Raw genomic sequence first — 16,930 nt, 5'->3', positions numbered from 1 at the left:
CAAGAATACAGACATGAGACAGAAACCATCAGTCAACGCTTCAGTGGCGTCCCGTGTGATTGGTCGAGGCAGCTGCCATCCAGCTGCAGGAGAGGAGCCACGACCCCCCTTTTTTTTTTTTTTTGGTTCTGGTTCTGCAGGTTCTGGTTCTGCAGGTCTCTTCTTGCTGAGGTAGAGCTGTTGTCAGTCCGCCTGTAGAAGCGGCGGCTGTTGTTGTTGCGACTGTGACTCATTGGAGCGGCGCTGCAGAAAGTGGGCGGAGCCTCCTGCAGGTAGTGGTCTGAACCACAAACTGCAGCTTCCTGCTGCTCAGTCTGACTGCTGCTGCTGGACGGGATGGAGCTGCTGAAGAGGAGGTGGAGGAGCGGCGTGGCGCCGCCGCCGCCGCCGCCGCCGCCGCCGCTGCTGCTGATGATGATGATGCTGCTGCCGCCGCTCGCAGGCTCTCAGGGTCACAGCGGAGACTCGGATGTCGGTAAGACTGGATGAGACTGAAGCTCTGAGAGCAGGAAACACTGAAGCTCCTCCGGGGAGACACTCTGAGTAACTAGTAACTGAGTAACCGAGTAACTGACTTACTGAGTAATGGAGTAACTGACTAACAGAGTAACTGAGTCACGGAGTACCTGACTGAGTAACTGACTTAATGCTGTTGGAGCAGCTTTACATATATCTTTGATGCTATCCTTGGTGTGTGTGTGTGTGTGTGTGTGTGTGTGTGTGTGTGTGTGTAGTGTGTGGTGTGTGTGTGTGTGTGTGTGTGTGTGTAGGTGTGTGTGTGTGTAGGTGTGTGTGTGTGTACGTGTGTGTGTGTACGTGTGTGTGTGTGTGTGTGTGTGTACGTGTGTGTGTGTGTGTGTGTACGTGTGTGTGTGTGTGTGTACATGTACAGCTATAGTTGTGAGGACCAGTGAGGACATCTTTGCCGGTCCTCACTGTTCGACTGTTTTGGCCTTTTTGAGGTTCAGACCGGATGTTTGGTTTCGGGTTACAGTCAGGCTGAGGTCAGGTTTAGGGTCCGGGTCAGGGTCAGGGTCAGGGTGAGGGGCTGGAAATGCATGATGTCAATGTCCTCACAACTATAGCTGTACAAACGTGTGTGTGTGTGTGTGTGTGTGTGTGTGTGTGTGTGTGTGTGTGTGTGTGTTACCATGTTTACCTGGCAGGATGTTCCCTCTGGTTTGTGGTTACAAGGGGGCGTGGCTAAGTTCTGCCAATAGGTAAGCAGCTCAGAATCATCCAATCAGAGAGAACCCTGAGGTTTACATCACCCCTTCACACACCGTGACCCCTTGACCCCTTCACACACCGTGACCCCTTGACCCCTTCACACACCCGAATGTGTAAAAATGTGTACTGAACATTTGTAATACATTTCATTGTGGTGGTGTGTGGATAAATTTTACTACACACACACACACACACACACACACACACACACACACACACACACCCGGCTCCGACCTCTGATGCTGAAACATGAATCTCATGCTGAAGAGCAGAAAAGCTGTAATTCTGGGGAAATTCCAGCAGGGGGCGATGATGGTGGTTCAAAAAGAGGCCGGGTCTCAATGGAACCCTCTAGAACCCATCAGAACCCTCTAAAACCCATCAGAACCAATAATAACCCTCTAGAACCCATCAGAACCCTCTAGAACCCATCAGAACCCTCTAGAACCCATCAGAACCCTCTAAAACCCATCAGAACCCTCTAAAACCCATCAGAACCAATAATAACCCTCTAGAACCCATCAGAACCCTCTAGAACCCATCAGAACCCTCTAGAACCCATCAGAACCCATCAGAACCCTCTAAAACCCATCAGAACCAGTAATAACCCTCTAGAACCCATCAGAACACTCTAAAACCCATCAGAACCAGTGATAACCCTCTAGAACCCATCAGAACCCTCTAGAACCCATCAGAACCCTCTAGAACCCATCAGAACCTTCTAGAACCCATCAGAACCAGTCAGAACTCATTCAACTTGGTGAGTTTCAGACTGTTAATCAACACATCCAGTCCTGGTTCCAGAACCGGTTCTGGTCTCTGTCTCGAGGTTCTTCTGGACCAGACTCTGATTTCCACATCAATCAGCCAATCACAGCTCCTCCTCTGTCCATGTGACGTGGTCATGTGACAGACTGGACCAATCACGTTACACCTGGTTTAGAGTCCAGTCTGGAGACGACCTGCTGGAAGAACGCCGTGGGGGACGCCACGTTGGCCCCGCCCACCTTTATATACAGCCAATGAGAACGCTGTGGGGGACGTCACGTTGGCCCCGCCCACCTTTATATACAGCCAATGAGAACGCTGTGGGGGACGTCACGTTGGCCCCGCCCACCTTATATACAGCCAATGAGAACGCTGTGGGGGACGTCACGTTGGCCCCGCCCACCTTTATATACAGCCAATGAGAACGCTGTGGGGGACGTCACGTTGGCCCCGCCCACCTTTATATACAGCCAATGAGGGGACGGGGCCTCTGGGGGGCAGAGTGGACCGGGGCCTCATGGGGGGCAGAGTGGACGGGGCTCATGGGGACGGAGGGGACGGGGCCTCATGGGGAGACAGAGGGGACGGGGCCTCATGGGGGGCAGAGTGGACAGGGCCCACATGGGGGACGGAGGGGACAGGGCCTCATGGGGGACGGAGGGGACGGGGCCTCATGGGGGACAGAGGGGACGGGGCCTCATGGGGGGCAGAGTGGACGGGGCCTCATGGGGGACGGAGGGGACGGGGCCTCAGGGGGGACAGAGGGGACGGGGCCTCATGGGGGGCAGAGTGGACGGGGCCTCATGGGGGACGGAGGGGACGGGGCCTCATGGGGGACAGAGGGGACGGGGCTCATGGGGGGCAGAGTGGACAGGGCCCACATGGGAGGACGGAGGGGACAGGGCCTCATGGGGGACGGAGGGGACGGGGCCTCATGGGGGACAGAGGGGACGGGGCCTCATGGGGGGCAGAGTGGACGGGGCCCACATGGGGGACGGAGGGGACAGGGCCTCATGGGGGACGGAGGGGACGGGGCCTCATGGGGGGCAGAGGGGACAGGGCCTCATGGGGGACAGAGGGGACGGGGCCTCATGGGGGGCAGAGGGGACAGGGCCTCATGGGGGACAGAGGGGACGGGGCCTCATGGGGGACAGAGGGGACGGGGCCCACATGGGGGACAGAGGGGACGGGGCCCACATGGGGGACAGAGGGGACGGGGCCCACATGGGGGACAGAGGGGACGGGGCCTCATGGGGGACAGAGGGGACGGGGCCTCATGGGGGACAGAGGGGACGGGGCCTCATGGGGGACAGAGGGGACGGGGCCTCACGTTGCTGTAGCTGGTTCCTCCGGGGGGGGGGGGAGCAGTGGTTTGCCGGTCTAGAGCCCCTATTGATGGAACTGCTCTCACGGTTCAGGGTCCAGGATCAGCTGTACGTCCCACATCAGCACCCAAGAGTCCAGTCTGACCTGCCAGCTGCTGCCAGGCCCCCATCAAGTCCAGGACTGGGACCGGGACCAGGACCGGGACCAGGACCGGGATGACGAGCAGGACCAAGATGAGGACCAGGACCAGATGGAGGAGCAGGTCCAGGACCAGGAGCCAGACAGCATTGAGCACATGCACCTGTGGTAAAGACTGCAGGACAGGACTGCAGGCCCAGGACCGACAGGTCCAACAGGTCCAACAGGTCCTGCAGGACCGACAGGTCCAACAGGTCCAACAGGTCCTGCAGGACCGACAGGTCCAACAGGTCCAACAGGTCCTGCAGGACCGACAGGTCCAACAGGTCCAACAGGTCCTGCAGGACCGACAGGTCCAACAGGTCCAACAGGTCCTGCAGGACCGACAGGTCCAACAGGTCCTGCAGGACCGACAGGTCCAACAGGTCCAACAGGTCCTGCAGGACCGACAGGTCCAACAGGTCCAACAGGTCCAACAGGTCCTGCAGGACCGACAGGTCCTGCAGGACCGACAGGTCCAACAGGTCCAACAGGTCCAACAGGTCCTGCAGTCCATTCTGTTTATACACTTCTGAATGTTTTGGAGCAGCTAGCAGCTAGTAGCTAGCAGCTATCGGTTATTGGTGGGTGGTTAGCAGTTAGCGGTTAGCAGTTGGCGGTTATGGGTGGGAAGTTAGCAGTTAGCAGTAAGCGGTTAGCAGTAAGCGGTTAGCAGTAAGCAGTTAGTGGTTAGCGGTGGGTGGTTAGCAGTAAGCGGTTAGCAGTCAGTGATTAGCGGTTAGCAGTTAGTAGTCAGTAGTTAGCAGTCAGCAGTTAGCAGTCATTAGTCAGCGGTTAGTGGCTAGCAGTCAGTGGTTAGCGGCTAACAGTCAGCGGTTAGCAGTCAGCGGTTAGCGGCTAGCAGCCGTGTCTCTGACTGTGTCCTCTGCTCCAGCTTCATGGACTGGGCCGACAGGAAGAGAACCAGATGCTGGACGGCGGCCGGAGACACCATCCGGTCCAGAGACCTGCTTCCTCTGGCCGACCTGAACCTGACGGTGGACCTGAGGAAGGGGGGCTCGCTGTGGACCACCGTGGACCTGAGGAAGATCGGTGAGGACGGACACTCTGCAGACCTGCGGGACTAGGGCTCCGGGGATCTGGTCCTGGGTCCCACGCCGGGGGGTCGTCTGTCCACGGGCCGGGGCCAGGGGGCTGCTGGGGGCCAGGGTGAGTGGTCTGGCCTCCCCTCGTCGCTCCAGCTCAGATGGTTGTTGCCGTGGAAACGGTCATGAAGGAAGCAGTGCAGAGAGAGCATTACCCAGCATGCCGAGTCGCGTCCAGACCGGCAGGTCCCCCCATAGATATATATACAAACACCAGACGGCTCATGCCGCTGTAACCCGAGGGGGACTGACGTCGTCACATGGCGGCCATCTTGGTCCAGGGCCGCTCGCTCGCTCGTCACATCGATGTCAGTGGAGCGTCAGCTTTGAAAAAACCACTGATTGATCAACTTTCAATCGATTTTCAAACGACTTGGTTTGTTATGAACGTCAGACACACAGATATTTAACTGTGTGCTTACAAATAGGCATAACCGTGGAGTTTGATAAGAAAATTACATTAAGTGGATCGGAAACATCACTGCACACACACAGACATAAAAGTTCTATTATCAATATTTAATAACTCAAATAATAGACCAAATATATAAACGTATTTATAAAATAAATCATAAAAAGCAAATATTGAGGAATAGAGAAACAAACAAAATTTTATAAAAAATAAATACATAATTAATAAAAAAGTCACATATATGAACATATATATACATATACATATATATATATACATACATACATATATATATACATATATACATATACTTTTACCAATGTAACATCTTGAAGCCCTCTGAGGCAACTGTTGTTGTGATACTGGGCTGTACAAAAATAAATTGATTGATTGATTGATTGACATATATATATGTGTATATATATATATACATACATATATATATATATATATATATACACAGTGGTGGGCACAGCTAACCAAAAAGTTAGCTTCGATAACCGTTCTTCCGCTAACTGAAAAGTTAGCTTCGATAACGCTAAACCGATAAACTGCTAAAAGATTTAGCTGAAGCTAACAATAACCGCTAACCGCTAAGCGCTAACGCCTGGTTCACACAGGACGCGCCGTCCACGGAAGCGGCAGCGCCGCACCGAGTTTCGGATCGAGCTCTTGTCTGACGGTCGATCGGCGCGGGGTAGCGCCGCATCGAGCTCCTGTCTGACGGTCGATCGGCGCGGGGTAGCGCCGCATCGAGCTCCTGTCTGACGGTCGATCGGCGCGGGGTAGCGCCGCATCGAGCTCCTGTCTGACGGTCGATCGGCGCGGGGTAGCGCCGCATCGAGCTCCTGTCTGACGGTCGATTGGCGCGGGGTAGCGCCGCATCGAGCTCCTGTCTGACGGTTGATCGGCGCGGGGGAGCGCCGCATCGAGCTCCTGTCTGACGGTCGATTGGCGCGGGGTAGCGCCGCATCGAGCTCCTGTCTGACGGTTTGTATCGGCGCGGGGGTAGCGCCGCATCGAGCTCCTGTCTGACGGTCGATTGGCGCGGGGTAGCGCCGCATCGAGCTCCTGTCTGACGGTCGATCGGCGCGGGGTAGCGCCGCATCGAGCTCCTGTCTGACGGTTGATCGGCGCGGGGTAGCGCCGCATCGAGCTCCTGTCTGACGGTTGATCGGCGCGGGGTAGCGCCGCGAGCGGAGCGGCTCGCGCTCTGCAGCGCCCGCTCTGCTCCTCTCTATTTTCTCCACGAGCCCCGAGCACCGAGAGTGTATATGGGATCATTTGTTGACGTCGCGCCATGACCCAACCACGTACACGAGTCATTCAAGTATCCCCAGAATCTTGAGTTCCGGGGCTTTCTAACAGTTTTTGAATCGTTTCAATCGGACAAATGGATCGGGAGTTATATGCATTACAAAATCCATGTTTTTTTGAAACAATTTTCGGTGTTTTCTAACCACAGAGAAGAGACTTTTCATGACTTTGCACAGTAGGAAGCTCGTACGAGAGGCGTTCAAGTACCCTCGGAAACCAGAGTCGCTAATGTGTAAATTTAGCGGAAGCCAATTAGTACGCTAATGTTTTTCAAAGTTAGCTGAACAGCTAATCCGCTAATGAAAATGTTGGCTTCGCTAATTAGCGGTTAGCTGATTAGTGGACTGCGCCCACCACTGTACATTTATATATATATATATATATATATATAATAGCTGGGCCGTTAACGTGCTGCGTTATCGCGAGAGTCTTATCACGCGAGAAAAAAAATGTCGCCGTTAATCTAATCTGTCCTGCGCCCCCAGCCGAGAGTCACACCGCGCTCCAGCTGAGCGTCAAAAAAACACACACACACTTTTAGCGGTGAAACACGGTCCATTCCTCATTAACTGCCATATTGAACTCGGCCGAATTATCAGAAAAATCAGGAGGAAAATGCTGGTATGAGGAACAAACTGAAACCAGGAGCGCAAATATGAAGAAAATGAAAGTGAAACTTAAATCGCGAGTTTTGTCGGAGCAGCGTTTCGGCCAGCTGGGCGTTTTTCAGGCTGAAAACACACAAAATAAAGTACATTTCCCTTCAACACACAATCTGGATTAATAAAGGTCAGTAGGAGGCGCCGTGCGGCGTGACTGGATTCAGGCTGATAGAATGAAGTTTGAGGAAGTGAGCGCTCATAAGAAACTTCCATTTTTCATCTCTGCTATTGGTGTGTGTGTGTGTGTGTGTGTGTGTGTGTGTGTGTGTGTGTGTTGGGGGGCAGTCTTGGTAAAGACTTGGTATTTTAAGCCATTATAAATCATATTTGATCAATTGTAAAATTATTTATGTAACACATTTTGAATGGAATCGGCAGACTTCAAATGAGCCATTTTAATCGCGATTAATCGTGATTAACTCCAGGACTGGGGTGCGATTAATCGCGATTAAAAATTTTAATCGTTGCCCAGCTCTAATACGTATACACACACACACACACACACACACACACACACACACACACACACACATATATATATACATATACATATGTATATATATATATATATATATATATATATATATATATATATATATATACTATATATATTTATAAACACAATTAAATAATGATATCATAAATATTTTACATAAAAATAAGTCATGGACTTTTTTTTTTTTTTTTCTTTTTTCTTTTTAATTGAAGAGTAACATCAGACCAAAGCCAAACTTACTGAACCTCAAAGCAAGACCAAAACAAAATCCTACATACAGTATACCCCAGGTGAGAGTACAGATCCCCCGGGGTGAGCATATTGTGATTTGGAAAAAATAGGACAAATTCAGACACAAATTCAGATCGGCTTCTGGGAGGCTGATGAGCTTTATTATGCTTCAATGATGCAAGATTAACTTTTGTAATAAAATTTAAAGGAAATCTGTAAACTTGGAACAACAATAATAGCTCGCTTAAACTCTTTTCAAATAAGTAAATAATATTAAATAATGTTCTAAATGTTAGAACAGAAATACTCTTCTGTTAGAAAATCAAGCATAAACAACAAATCTCCTAATAGCTGTAAGAAGATAAATCACAATAAATACACACATTTCAGTATTGATTGATGCTCCGGGACTCCTGTGGCCAGTGATGAACAGCCTTTGCAGACGAGCAGGGGGGTCTGCCGGTCCTGTCTGAACCCTGTCTGGGCCCGATCGCCAGCCACGAAGCCGTCCCTCCTGAGAGCCAGTTCCCAGAGCCCTCGGCGCTTTAATGAGCCTTAAAAATGGAAGGAAAAGTATTCAGACATTACAAATTTTTGTCAATATGTTCCACCTTTTCCCTTCAACATGAAGGATAAGGACAAAAACACAGTATGTAACAAGCTGGGCTCACTTTATTTCTATATTCAGTCCTGGAAAAATTGAGGATTTGAGAGAGAAAGAGAAAATCTAATTAAATAAGATGAAAATAGATGGTAAATGTCTACAGAGGCAGGGTCAAAACCAATCTTGCAATATTTAAACACAATATTTAATAGTGAAACACGCTAAACAAGCATTTTTCAGAAAGAGAAGTTGTGATTTTAACATTTAGTCTGAATCACAGCACCGTAACGGGAGCCATGAATCAGACCGTCTGTAAATCCGTCAAGAATTCAATGAGTCCAGTATTTCAGTGTAACTCACCCTGCCTGAGATTACCCAGAGTGCCCGGAGTGTCCACCGTCCTAAGATGGCCGCCAGTGAGACGCGGTTGACTCCGCCTTCGGGCGTCTAGTTCTGATGTCTGTGGGTCCCCCGCTCCTGTCCTCCACGGACGTGTGACCCCCTCCATGTCCCCGGCGTCCAGAGACCTGGATCAGGTCCAGGACTGATATTTACCTCCAGTGAGACAGACGAGACGAAGACAGCCGCAGAGACGAGAGGGACGGAGGAGGACGGAGGAGGGCGGAGGAGCGTCCACCTCCTCCAGCCAAGAAGCGCTAGAGTTTTGGTAGAAAACTGGTTTGTAACACAGCGCCGCAGTCAGGTCCCCCTGTCTCCGTCCCCCTGTCCCACTGTCCCCCTGTCCCCTGTCTCCGTCCCCCTGTCTCCGTCCTCCAGGGTTGAGCCTCCTCCTGGTTTATCTAGAACCGGCGTTTCAGGAAGCAGCGTTTGGAAAAGAGTCCGGAGGCCTGGAGGTCTGAGGGTTCAGGTTCTCCCGTTCTGGTTCCGTCCCGCAGTGAAGCCCCGGACCCCAGAGGTGTGGAACGTGACCTTGGACCACGAGGCGGGCCAGGTGTTGGTCCACGTGCGGACTCCGTACCAGAGCGACTATCTGAGCGCAGATAACCAGATGTTCCAGGTGTTCCTCAGCAGCGGCGCACAGAACACGGTACGAGCTGGACAGCTCCACATGTCCTCCAGTCTGTCCCTCCCTCCACATGTCCTCCAGTCTGTCCTCCAGTCTGTCCCTCCCTCCACATGTCCTCCAGTCTGTCCTCCAGTCTGTCCCTCCCTCCACATGTCCTCCAGTCTGTCCTCCAGTCTGTCCCTCCCTCCACATGTCCTCCAGTCTGTCCTCCAGTCTGTCCCTCCCTCCACATGTCCTCCAGTCTGTCCTCCAGTCTGTCCCTCCCTCCACATGTCCTCCAGTCTGTCCTCCAGTCTGTCCCTCCCTCCACATGTCCTCCAGTCTGTCCTCCAGTCTGTCCCTCCCTCCAGATGTGTCCAGATGTTCTGTCTCGTCTCTTCCAGACTCTCAACCTGTCGTCCCATCACGTCCTGTCCGTCCACCTGCAGCAGCTGCAGGCCGGCAGCGAGTACGGGGTGAGAGTTCGATCCCTGCCTCAGGTCTACCTGCAGGGCAGCTGGAGCGCCTGGAGCAGCCCGGTCCACTTCACCACCCCGGCCGCAGGTACCTCCAGGGTTCTGCTGTTCCGCTGCAGAACCCGGCCGGGAGCGAGGAACACGCTGCAAAGGCCAACATGACACATGTCTGTGTAACACGCTAGCAGGTCTCCGTGGAAACAGACTAACTCGTCTCCATGGTAACACACAAACTCGTCTCCATGGCAACAGACTAACTCATCTCCATGGTAACACACAAACACGTCTCCGTGGAAACAGACTAACTCGTCTCCATGGTAGCAGACTACAGTCTGATTTACGGTTCTATGTCACGGCGACGCCATTCCTACGCCGCTGCTGAACACATCCTGCTTCTGCGTCAGGGGAACGCCCTCCTCTGCAATTTCACCGCCAAGCCGCTAGGGGGCGTGGCGGTGTCTTTGTTTCGCAATTGGCAGTCACAACGACGACGCGGCTTCCGTAGCGCTGGCTTTACCCAGACACAGATCTATAGACATAGATATCTAGACACGCTGCACTTACCGAACATATATCTGCATATATGACGTATGTGGCGACCCCGGGCTGTGGAGGAGGGCTGAGCGGACCAGGGTGAACGATTGGTGGAGCGGTGTTATTAGCGATGCCCCGTCTGCTAGCCGTATGCGGATGTCCGCTGCTTGATTTTGGATCAAAACTTCTCCCGAAGCACTGTTCGGATCAGAAAAGCATTCGGGGTGAGTTCTACTTCATTCTATAAACAACGCGAAAGCGGACCAATCACGGCCCTCGACGTTTACGTCACCACGCGTCGCCTCGACATGAAGTCAGGATTTTTGGGAAGTGCGCGTCAAGCCCTAGCGTAGGTTTTACGTCGCTGCGACGCAGAAGCATACAAAGGCCTTAACACATCTCCATGGTAACAAGCTAGCAGGTCTCCATGGTAACTCACTAACTCGTCTCCATGGTAACAGACGGGGTGTCGGAGGCCTCGGAGCGCCGCTGGGAGCCGCCGGTGCTCACGGTGTGTCTGCTGCTCGTGGTGGTGATAACGTCCAGCATGGTGATCCTGCAGAGGGACAGGTGAGACCACACACAGGTCTTTACACACCTGGGACTGTCCTTGACCCCTGACCCCTGACCCCTACCTCCTCACAGGATCTGCAGTCACATGTGGCCGAGAGTCCCGCATCCCAAACACACCCTGCTGCATGTGTACACACCCAACAACCGGCGCCCGGTGAGGGACAGCACGCCGTGTGTGTGTGTGTGTGTGTGTGTGTGTGTGTGTGTGTGTGTGTGTGTGTGTATATATGCTCCTGCAGACTCTGCTTGTAGCAAAGCATCTTGGGTGTTTACCTCATCTGAACTGTGTGACCGTGGGGAAAGGCCCATCGGCGGTGGGGGAAGACCCACGGACGTCCATGAAAGAGTGGATGACTGCACGGAAAGACGGCATGCAGTAGTCCTAATGCTGGCACCCCGACGGGCTGCACGAAACGCTACAAGTACTGAACAAAGACGATACCCCCAAGCAGACCGAGGGGGGGATAATCTGCTGTCAAGGACGGATCACACGGCAACTGACCCAGACAACGATACGAGGACTAAGAACTTGGATGTGGAAAAACAGGAAAGTGAAGCTAACAGAAGATGCTCCATCTGTGGCAGAAGTTTTAAGAATTAACGTGGCGTGAAAATTCATCAAGGCAAATCCAAGTGCAAGGAGCAGGTGCAGCAGCGCAAAACATCTAGCGCAGCTCAGAGGTCAATCTCAGAGTTTGTTAGCTCTGTTTGGCACACCACAGTGCTCAGGACCTCCTAGCTGAACGTGCTCCAAGCATAAGGAGGAGCCAAGAAGCCCGTAATGTGGAGGGCTTGCCGAAGAAACCACGTTTGAACCTGCCATCAGCAACGGACCACAGGCGGGCGCAGCTGGATGAAGACCTCAGCATCAGCCTTGACAACACCTTGAAAGGGGAGGCTGTAAACAAGATCAAGACTTTGGTGGAGACTGTGTATCAAGCATGCTACGACAGATTTGAAATCAAGGAAGGAAAGCCTGATAAACAGCCATCAGGCCCCAGCAGACGACAACGCCACATTGCGGAAAAGCGTCAAGACTTGTGAGCACTTAAGAAGAGGTGGCAAGGAGCAGCACATCTGGAAAAGGAAGCACTGAGCGAGTTAAGCTCAGAGGTGCGGAGAAACTTACTCCAGCTGCAGAGGGCGGAGGCAACCTGGAGAAAACAGGAGGAGAAGAACCGGCAGAGAAAATCATTCTTCTACAATCCGTTCCGCTACACATCTGAACTCCTCGGCCAGCCAAAAAGCAGAAGACTGGCATGTTCTAAGGAGGAACTGGAAGATGCCGTCAAGGCAGCGCATAGTGACCCCAGCAGGGACCTACCACTGGGAGAGCGCCCTTTCCCAATTTCAAGGGTCAAACCAAGCTTCCCCTTCAACATGGCAGACTTCACTTTTGAAGAAGTGAGGTCAGTGGTGAGACGGGCTCATGCAGGATCTGCTCCTCGCCCATCAGAGACGTCTTATAAGATCTACAAGAACTGCCCACAACTGCTAAGGAGGCTGGCTGCACTCCTGTACACACTGTGGAAGAAGAAGCAGGAACCCTGGCTGTGGACACTCGCAGAGGGCTGCTTCATTCCCAAGGAGCTGAATTCATCAAGCCTTGACCAGTTCAGAGAAATTTCCCTGCTGGACGTTGAGGGGTAGGTCTTCTGGGCAATTATTGCTAGAAGGCTAACCTCATACTTACTTACTAACGGCGACGTTGATGCAAGCGTCCAGAAAGGAGGAGTACCGGGTTACTCTGGCTGCCTGGGGCACACGTCAGTAATCAGCCAGATCATCAAGGAAGTGAAGAGAAGCAAGAAGACTCTCTCAGTGGTCTGGCTAGATCTCGCAAAGGCATGCCCCAACGTACCACATCAGCTCATCTGTAAGGCATTGGAACATTACCAAGTACCATCAGAGGTCATCAATCTGGTGATGTCCCATATGGACTCACTACAGATGAGGTTTAGCGTGCAGGATTTCACCACCAAGTGGCACAGGCTTGAAAAAGGGATCATGGCGGGCTGCACCATATCAGTTTCCCTGTTTGTGGCAGCTATGAACCTGTTACTCAAAGTCAGAGAGTCCCAGTGTAAAGGACCAACGGCAGGCGATGGAACGAGACATCCATCCTGCAGAGCATTCATGGACGACACCACTGTGATGACCCCATCCATTCTCGGGACACGATGGGTCCTGAGTTCGCTGGAGAAGATGACTACCTGGGCCCGGATGCAGTTCAAGCCTGGCAAATCCAGGAGCTTGTGCCTTCTGAATGGAAGTCGGTCGAATAGCACCTTCAGCATCCAGGGGTCGGAGATTCCAACCATTCAGGAGGAGCGAATCCGATGCTTGAGGAAGAGCTATGACAATACTCTGAAGGACAGGGGGAACCTCGAGGACACCTCAGCCCAACTAAGGGAGTGGCTGAGGAGAATCGACAAATGTCCGCTGCTGGGCAGGTTTAAGGTGTGGTGCTTCCAGCATGGCATCGTACCAAGACTCCAGTGGCCGTTTCTGCTCTACGACTTCCCTATGACCGGAGTAGAAGCAATGGAGAGAGCCTGTAGCAGGTTTATCCGGAAATGGCTGGGCGTCCCTCCAGCATTCAGCTCAGTCAACCTCTACAGCAAGTCATCAGTACTCCTGTTACCGTGCTCCTCGGTCACAGAGGAATTTAAAGGCACCAAAGCAAGGGCAGCGTGTACGCTTTTAGTCTCCAGGGACACAAAGTCAGGCACGCAAGCACTACCATTAACTGCGGCAGGAAGTGGAAACCCCTTGAAGCAGTGAAGGAAGCAGAAGCCCACTGGAGGCAACAAGAAATTATAGTGTGTCGGGGACGGCTAGGGCTCAGCAACTATAACGCCAAGAGCTGGTTGAAAAGCAACACACAAGACAGAAGGGACTTGGTGGTGCAAAGGGTGCGGGAGACAGCTGAAGAAGATCGTAGAATTAAAGCGGCAGGGCTGGGTTCCCAGGCGCGCTGGATGCAGTGGGAGGGGCTGCTCGAGAGACCAGGAGCTCTGGGGGACTGACCAAGGCAAGCTGAACTTCCTGCTGCGCGCTGTGGCTGATCTCCTGCCCACACCAAGCAATTTGAAGATCTGGGGCAACGAGCAAGAGGCTCCTGCAGGCAGTGCGGCGCCAGCCTCTGCACACTGAACCACATCCTGACCAGCTGCCCAAAAGCCCTTTCCATTGCCATTTGTACAGGTTAAAAAACAGTTTTTCAACAGGTACATTGGAATTCTTGTGCGTTTCACCAGTCAGATTTGTGCGATCAAAAAGAAAATAATGTTAAATATGAGGAGAGACTAGACTGTACAAATAGAAAGTAAAAAATAATAAATAAGCAGCTGTCAAATATACAATGTCCTAAAATATATATATATGCAGACGGGCGCTAGAGGTGGAGACATGATAAAGTCCTCACTGAGGTCGCCAGGTGGGTCGAACTACAGCGAAGCAACACCAACAAACCGCCACCAGCACCACCAGGGTTCACAGCTTCCGTCTGGAGGGCAGCGACGTTCGGAAGGGAAGAAGTTCGGACAGCCTGCCATCAATGCTACACCGCGCAACAGATCGGGAGCTTCGTGTAGACCTCAAGAAGAAGTTGGTCTTTCCTCAGGAGGCAGTGGCGACTACCCTCCGACCAGATATGATCCTTCTGTCCAGGAGTTCAAAGTCCATCATTCTAGCTGAACTCACTGTTCCCTGGGAAGACAGGCTAGCCATAGCTCACCAGGCAGAGAGGGCTAAGTACCAGGATGTAGTAGAAGAGGCGTCCCTCGCTGGCTGGCATGCCACCCTCTATCCAATCGAGGTTGGCGCTAGGGGTTTCCCCGCCACATGTATGCGCTGTTACCTGCAGAAGATTGGGCTCAATGCACAGCAGCTGCCGAAGCCAGGTCCAGCCGGACCCCTTCTGCAGGTGAAGGCTACCTCAGCCTCTGCTGGCCCACTCAGGAGGGTGTGCAGGTCGAGGGGCGAAACACCTGTGACCCCGAGACACCTGCTGAGGACGCAGAAGGTCCCTGGGAAGACCACGACCCTCCACCAGCTCCGGCCTCAACACCCTCATCCTGAGAGGCTGCTGCAGTCTCTGCTGGCCGCAAAGCATCCTCGCTCTTTACCTCATCTGTGTGTGTGTGTGTGTGTGTGTGTGTGTGTGTGTTCCTCCAGGACCTCCTGCTGCCCCTCCAGCCAGATGTTTTCAGCGCTCTCAGGATTTTCTCCGGAGAACCGCAGAAGGAGTCGCCTCAGCACCTGTTCTCCTCCTGGAGCTCGTCCTCCGGGCACAGCGCCCAGCTGATGGAGTCACAGCTGATACCTGGCAACAGCCGGCAGGGGGAGGGGAAGGGTCAGGAGGGGAAGGGTCAGCAGGAGGTGAAAGGTCAGCAGGAGGAGGTGAAGGGTCAGGAGGAGGAGGTGAAGGGTCAGGAGGTGAAGGGTCAGCAGGAGGTGAAAGGTCAGCAGGAGGTGAAAGGTCAGGAGGAGGAGGTGAAGGGTCAGGAGGTGAAGGGTCAGCAGGAGGTGAAAGGTCAGGAGCAGGTGAAGGGTCAGGAGGAGTTGAAGGGTCAGGAGGAGGTGAAGGGTCAGGAGGTGAAGGGTCAGGAGGAGGTGAAGGGTCAGGAGGAGGTGAAGGGTCAGGAGGAGGTGAAGGGTCAGGAGCAGGTGAAGGGTCAGGAGGAGGTGAAGGGTCAGGAGGAGGTGAAGGGTGAGCAGCAGGAGGAGGAGCAGGAGGAGGCTTATGTCACCATGTCCAGCTTCTATGGTCAGAAATAGGAGGAGAGAGGATGAAGGTTTCTGTCAGGGTTCAAAGACCAGGAGGAGCAGGAGGAAGACCTCCATCCGGCTGTAGCGTCAGTCTCTCCTCCTCCTCCTCCTCCTCCTCCTCCATCCGGCTGTAGCGTCAGTCTCTCCTCCTCCATCTGGCTGTAGCGTCAGTCTCTCCTCCTCCATCCGGCTGTAGCATCAGTCTCTCCTCCTCCATCCGGCTGTAGCGTCAGTCTCTCCTCCTCCATCCGGCTGTAGCGTCAGTCTCTCCTCCTCCATCCGGCTGTAGCGTCAGTCTCTGCTTCTCCATCCGGCTGTAGCGTCAGTCTCTCCTCCTCCATCCGGCTGTAGCGTCAGTCTCTCCTCCTCCATCCGGCTGTAGCGTCAGTCTCTCCTCCTCCATCCGGCTGTAGCATCAGTCTCTCCTCCTCCATCCGGCTGTAGCGTCAGTCTCTGCTTCTCCATCCGGCTGTAGCGTCAGTCTCTCCTCCTCCTCTTCCTCCATCCGGCTGTAGCGTCAGTCTCTCCTCCTCCATCCGGCTGTAGCGTCAGTCTCTCCTCCTCCATCCGGCTGTAGCGTCAGTCTCTGCTCCATCCGGCTGTAGCGTCAGTCTCTCCTCCTCCATCCGGCTGTAGCGTCAGTCTCTCCTCCTCCATCCGGCTGTAGCGTCAGTCTCTCCTCCTCCATCCGGCTGTAGCGTCAGTCTCTGCTCCATCCGGCTGTAGCGTCAGTCTCTCCTCCTCCATCCGGCTGTAGCGTCAGTCTCTCCTCCTCCTCCATCCGGCTGTAGCGTCAGTCTCTTCTGACCCTACAGTCGGTGCATCCTGTTATTTTTTATGCCTGTGAATAGAGAGACGCTGTTGTGTCGCCTCAGAATTTCTGTTTTTGTTGTGAAAATGAATCAATGAAAAGAAGACAGCAGAACGTCGTGACGTGTGACGGTGACGATGATGATGATGACATGACGATGATGACGGTGACGATGATGACGTGACGATGATGATGATGACATGACGATGATGACGGTGACGATGATGACGGTGACGATGATGATGATGACGTGACGATGATGATGATGACATGACGATGATGACATGACGATGATGACGTGACGATGATGATGATGACATGACGATGATGACGGTGACGGTGACGATGATGACGGTGACGATGATGATGATGACATGACGATGATGACGGTGACGATGATGATGATGACGGTGACGATGATGATTGTT

General features: G+C 53.1%; 1 protein-coding gene across 3 annotated transcripts; it reads left to right on the top strand.

Moving 5' to 3' along the window:
* The first annotated feature begins 326 nt into the window (after positions 1-326).
* LOC115384866 (uncharacterized) lies at positions 327-16,717 on the top strand. Of its 3 annotated transcripts, none has more exons than XR_003930970.1 (9): positions 327-475; positions 3,417-3,630; positions 4,397-4,554; positions 9,226-9,377; positions 9,740-9,899; positions 10,807-10,915; positions 10,991-11,072; positions 15,098-15,787; positions 16,426-16,717. XR_003930970.1 is itself a non-coding variant. In XM_030087046.1 (8 exons), exons 1-8 carry the CDS (start codon positions 337-339, stop codon positions 15,698-15,700), a joined length of 1,617 nt encoding a protein of 538 aa, XP_029942906.1. In that variant the 5' UTR covers positions 327-336; the 3' UTR covers positions 15,701-16,717. The 3 variants fall into 3 exon arrangements, 1 of the variants encoding a protein (XP_029942906.1); XR_003930968.1 differs by having other exon boundaries at positions 15,958-16,717; XM_030087046.1 differs by having other exon boundaries at positions 15,098-16,717.
* The last annotated feature ends 213 nt before the right edge of the window (positions 16,718-16,930 follow it).

Source organism: Salarias fasciatus, unplaced genomic scaffold (assembly GCF_902148845.1).
Source record: "Salarias fasciatus unplaced genomic scaffold, fSalaFa1.1, whole genome shotgun sequence".
NCBI classification, from domain to species: domain Eukaryota; kingdom Metazoa; phylum Chordata; class Actinopteri; order Blenniiformes; family Blenniidae; genus Salarias; species Salarias fasciatus.
Note: the sequence above shows the minus strand (reverse complement) of the source record. Positions and strands in the feature narration are given on the sequence as shown.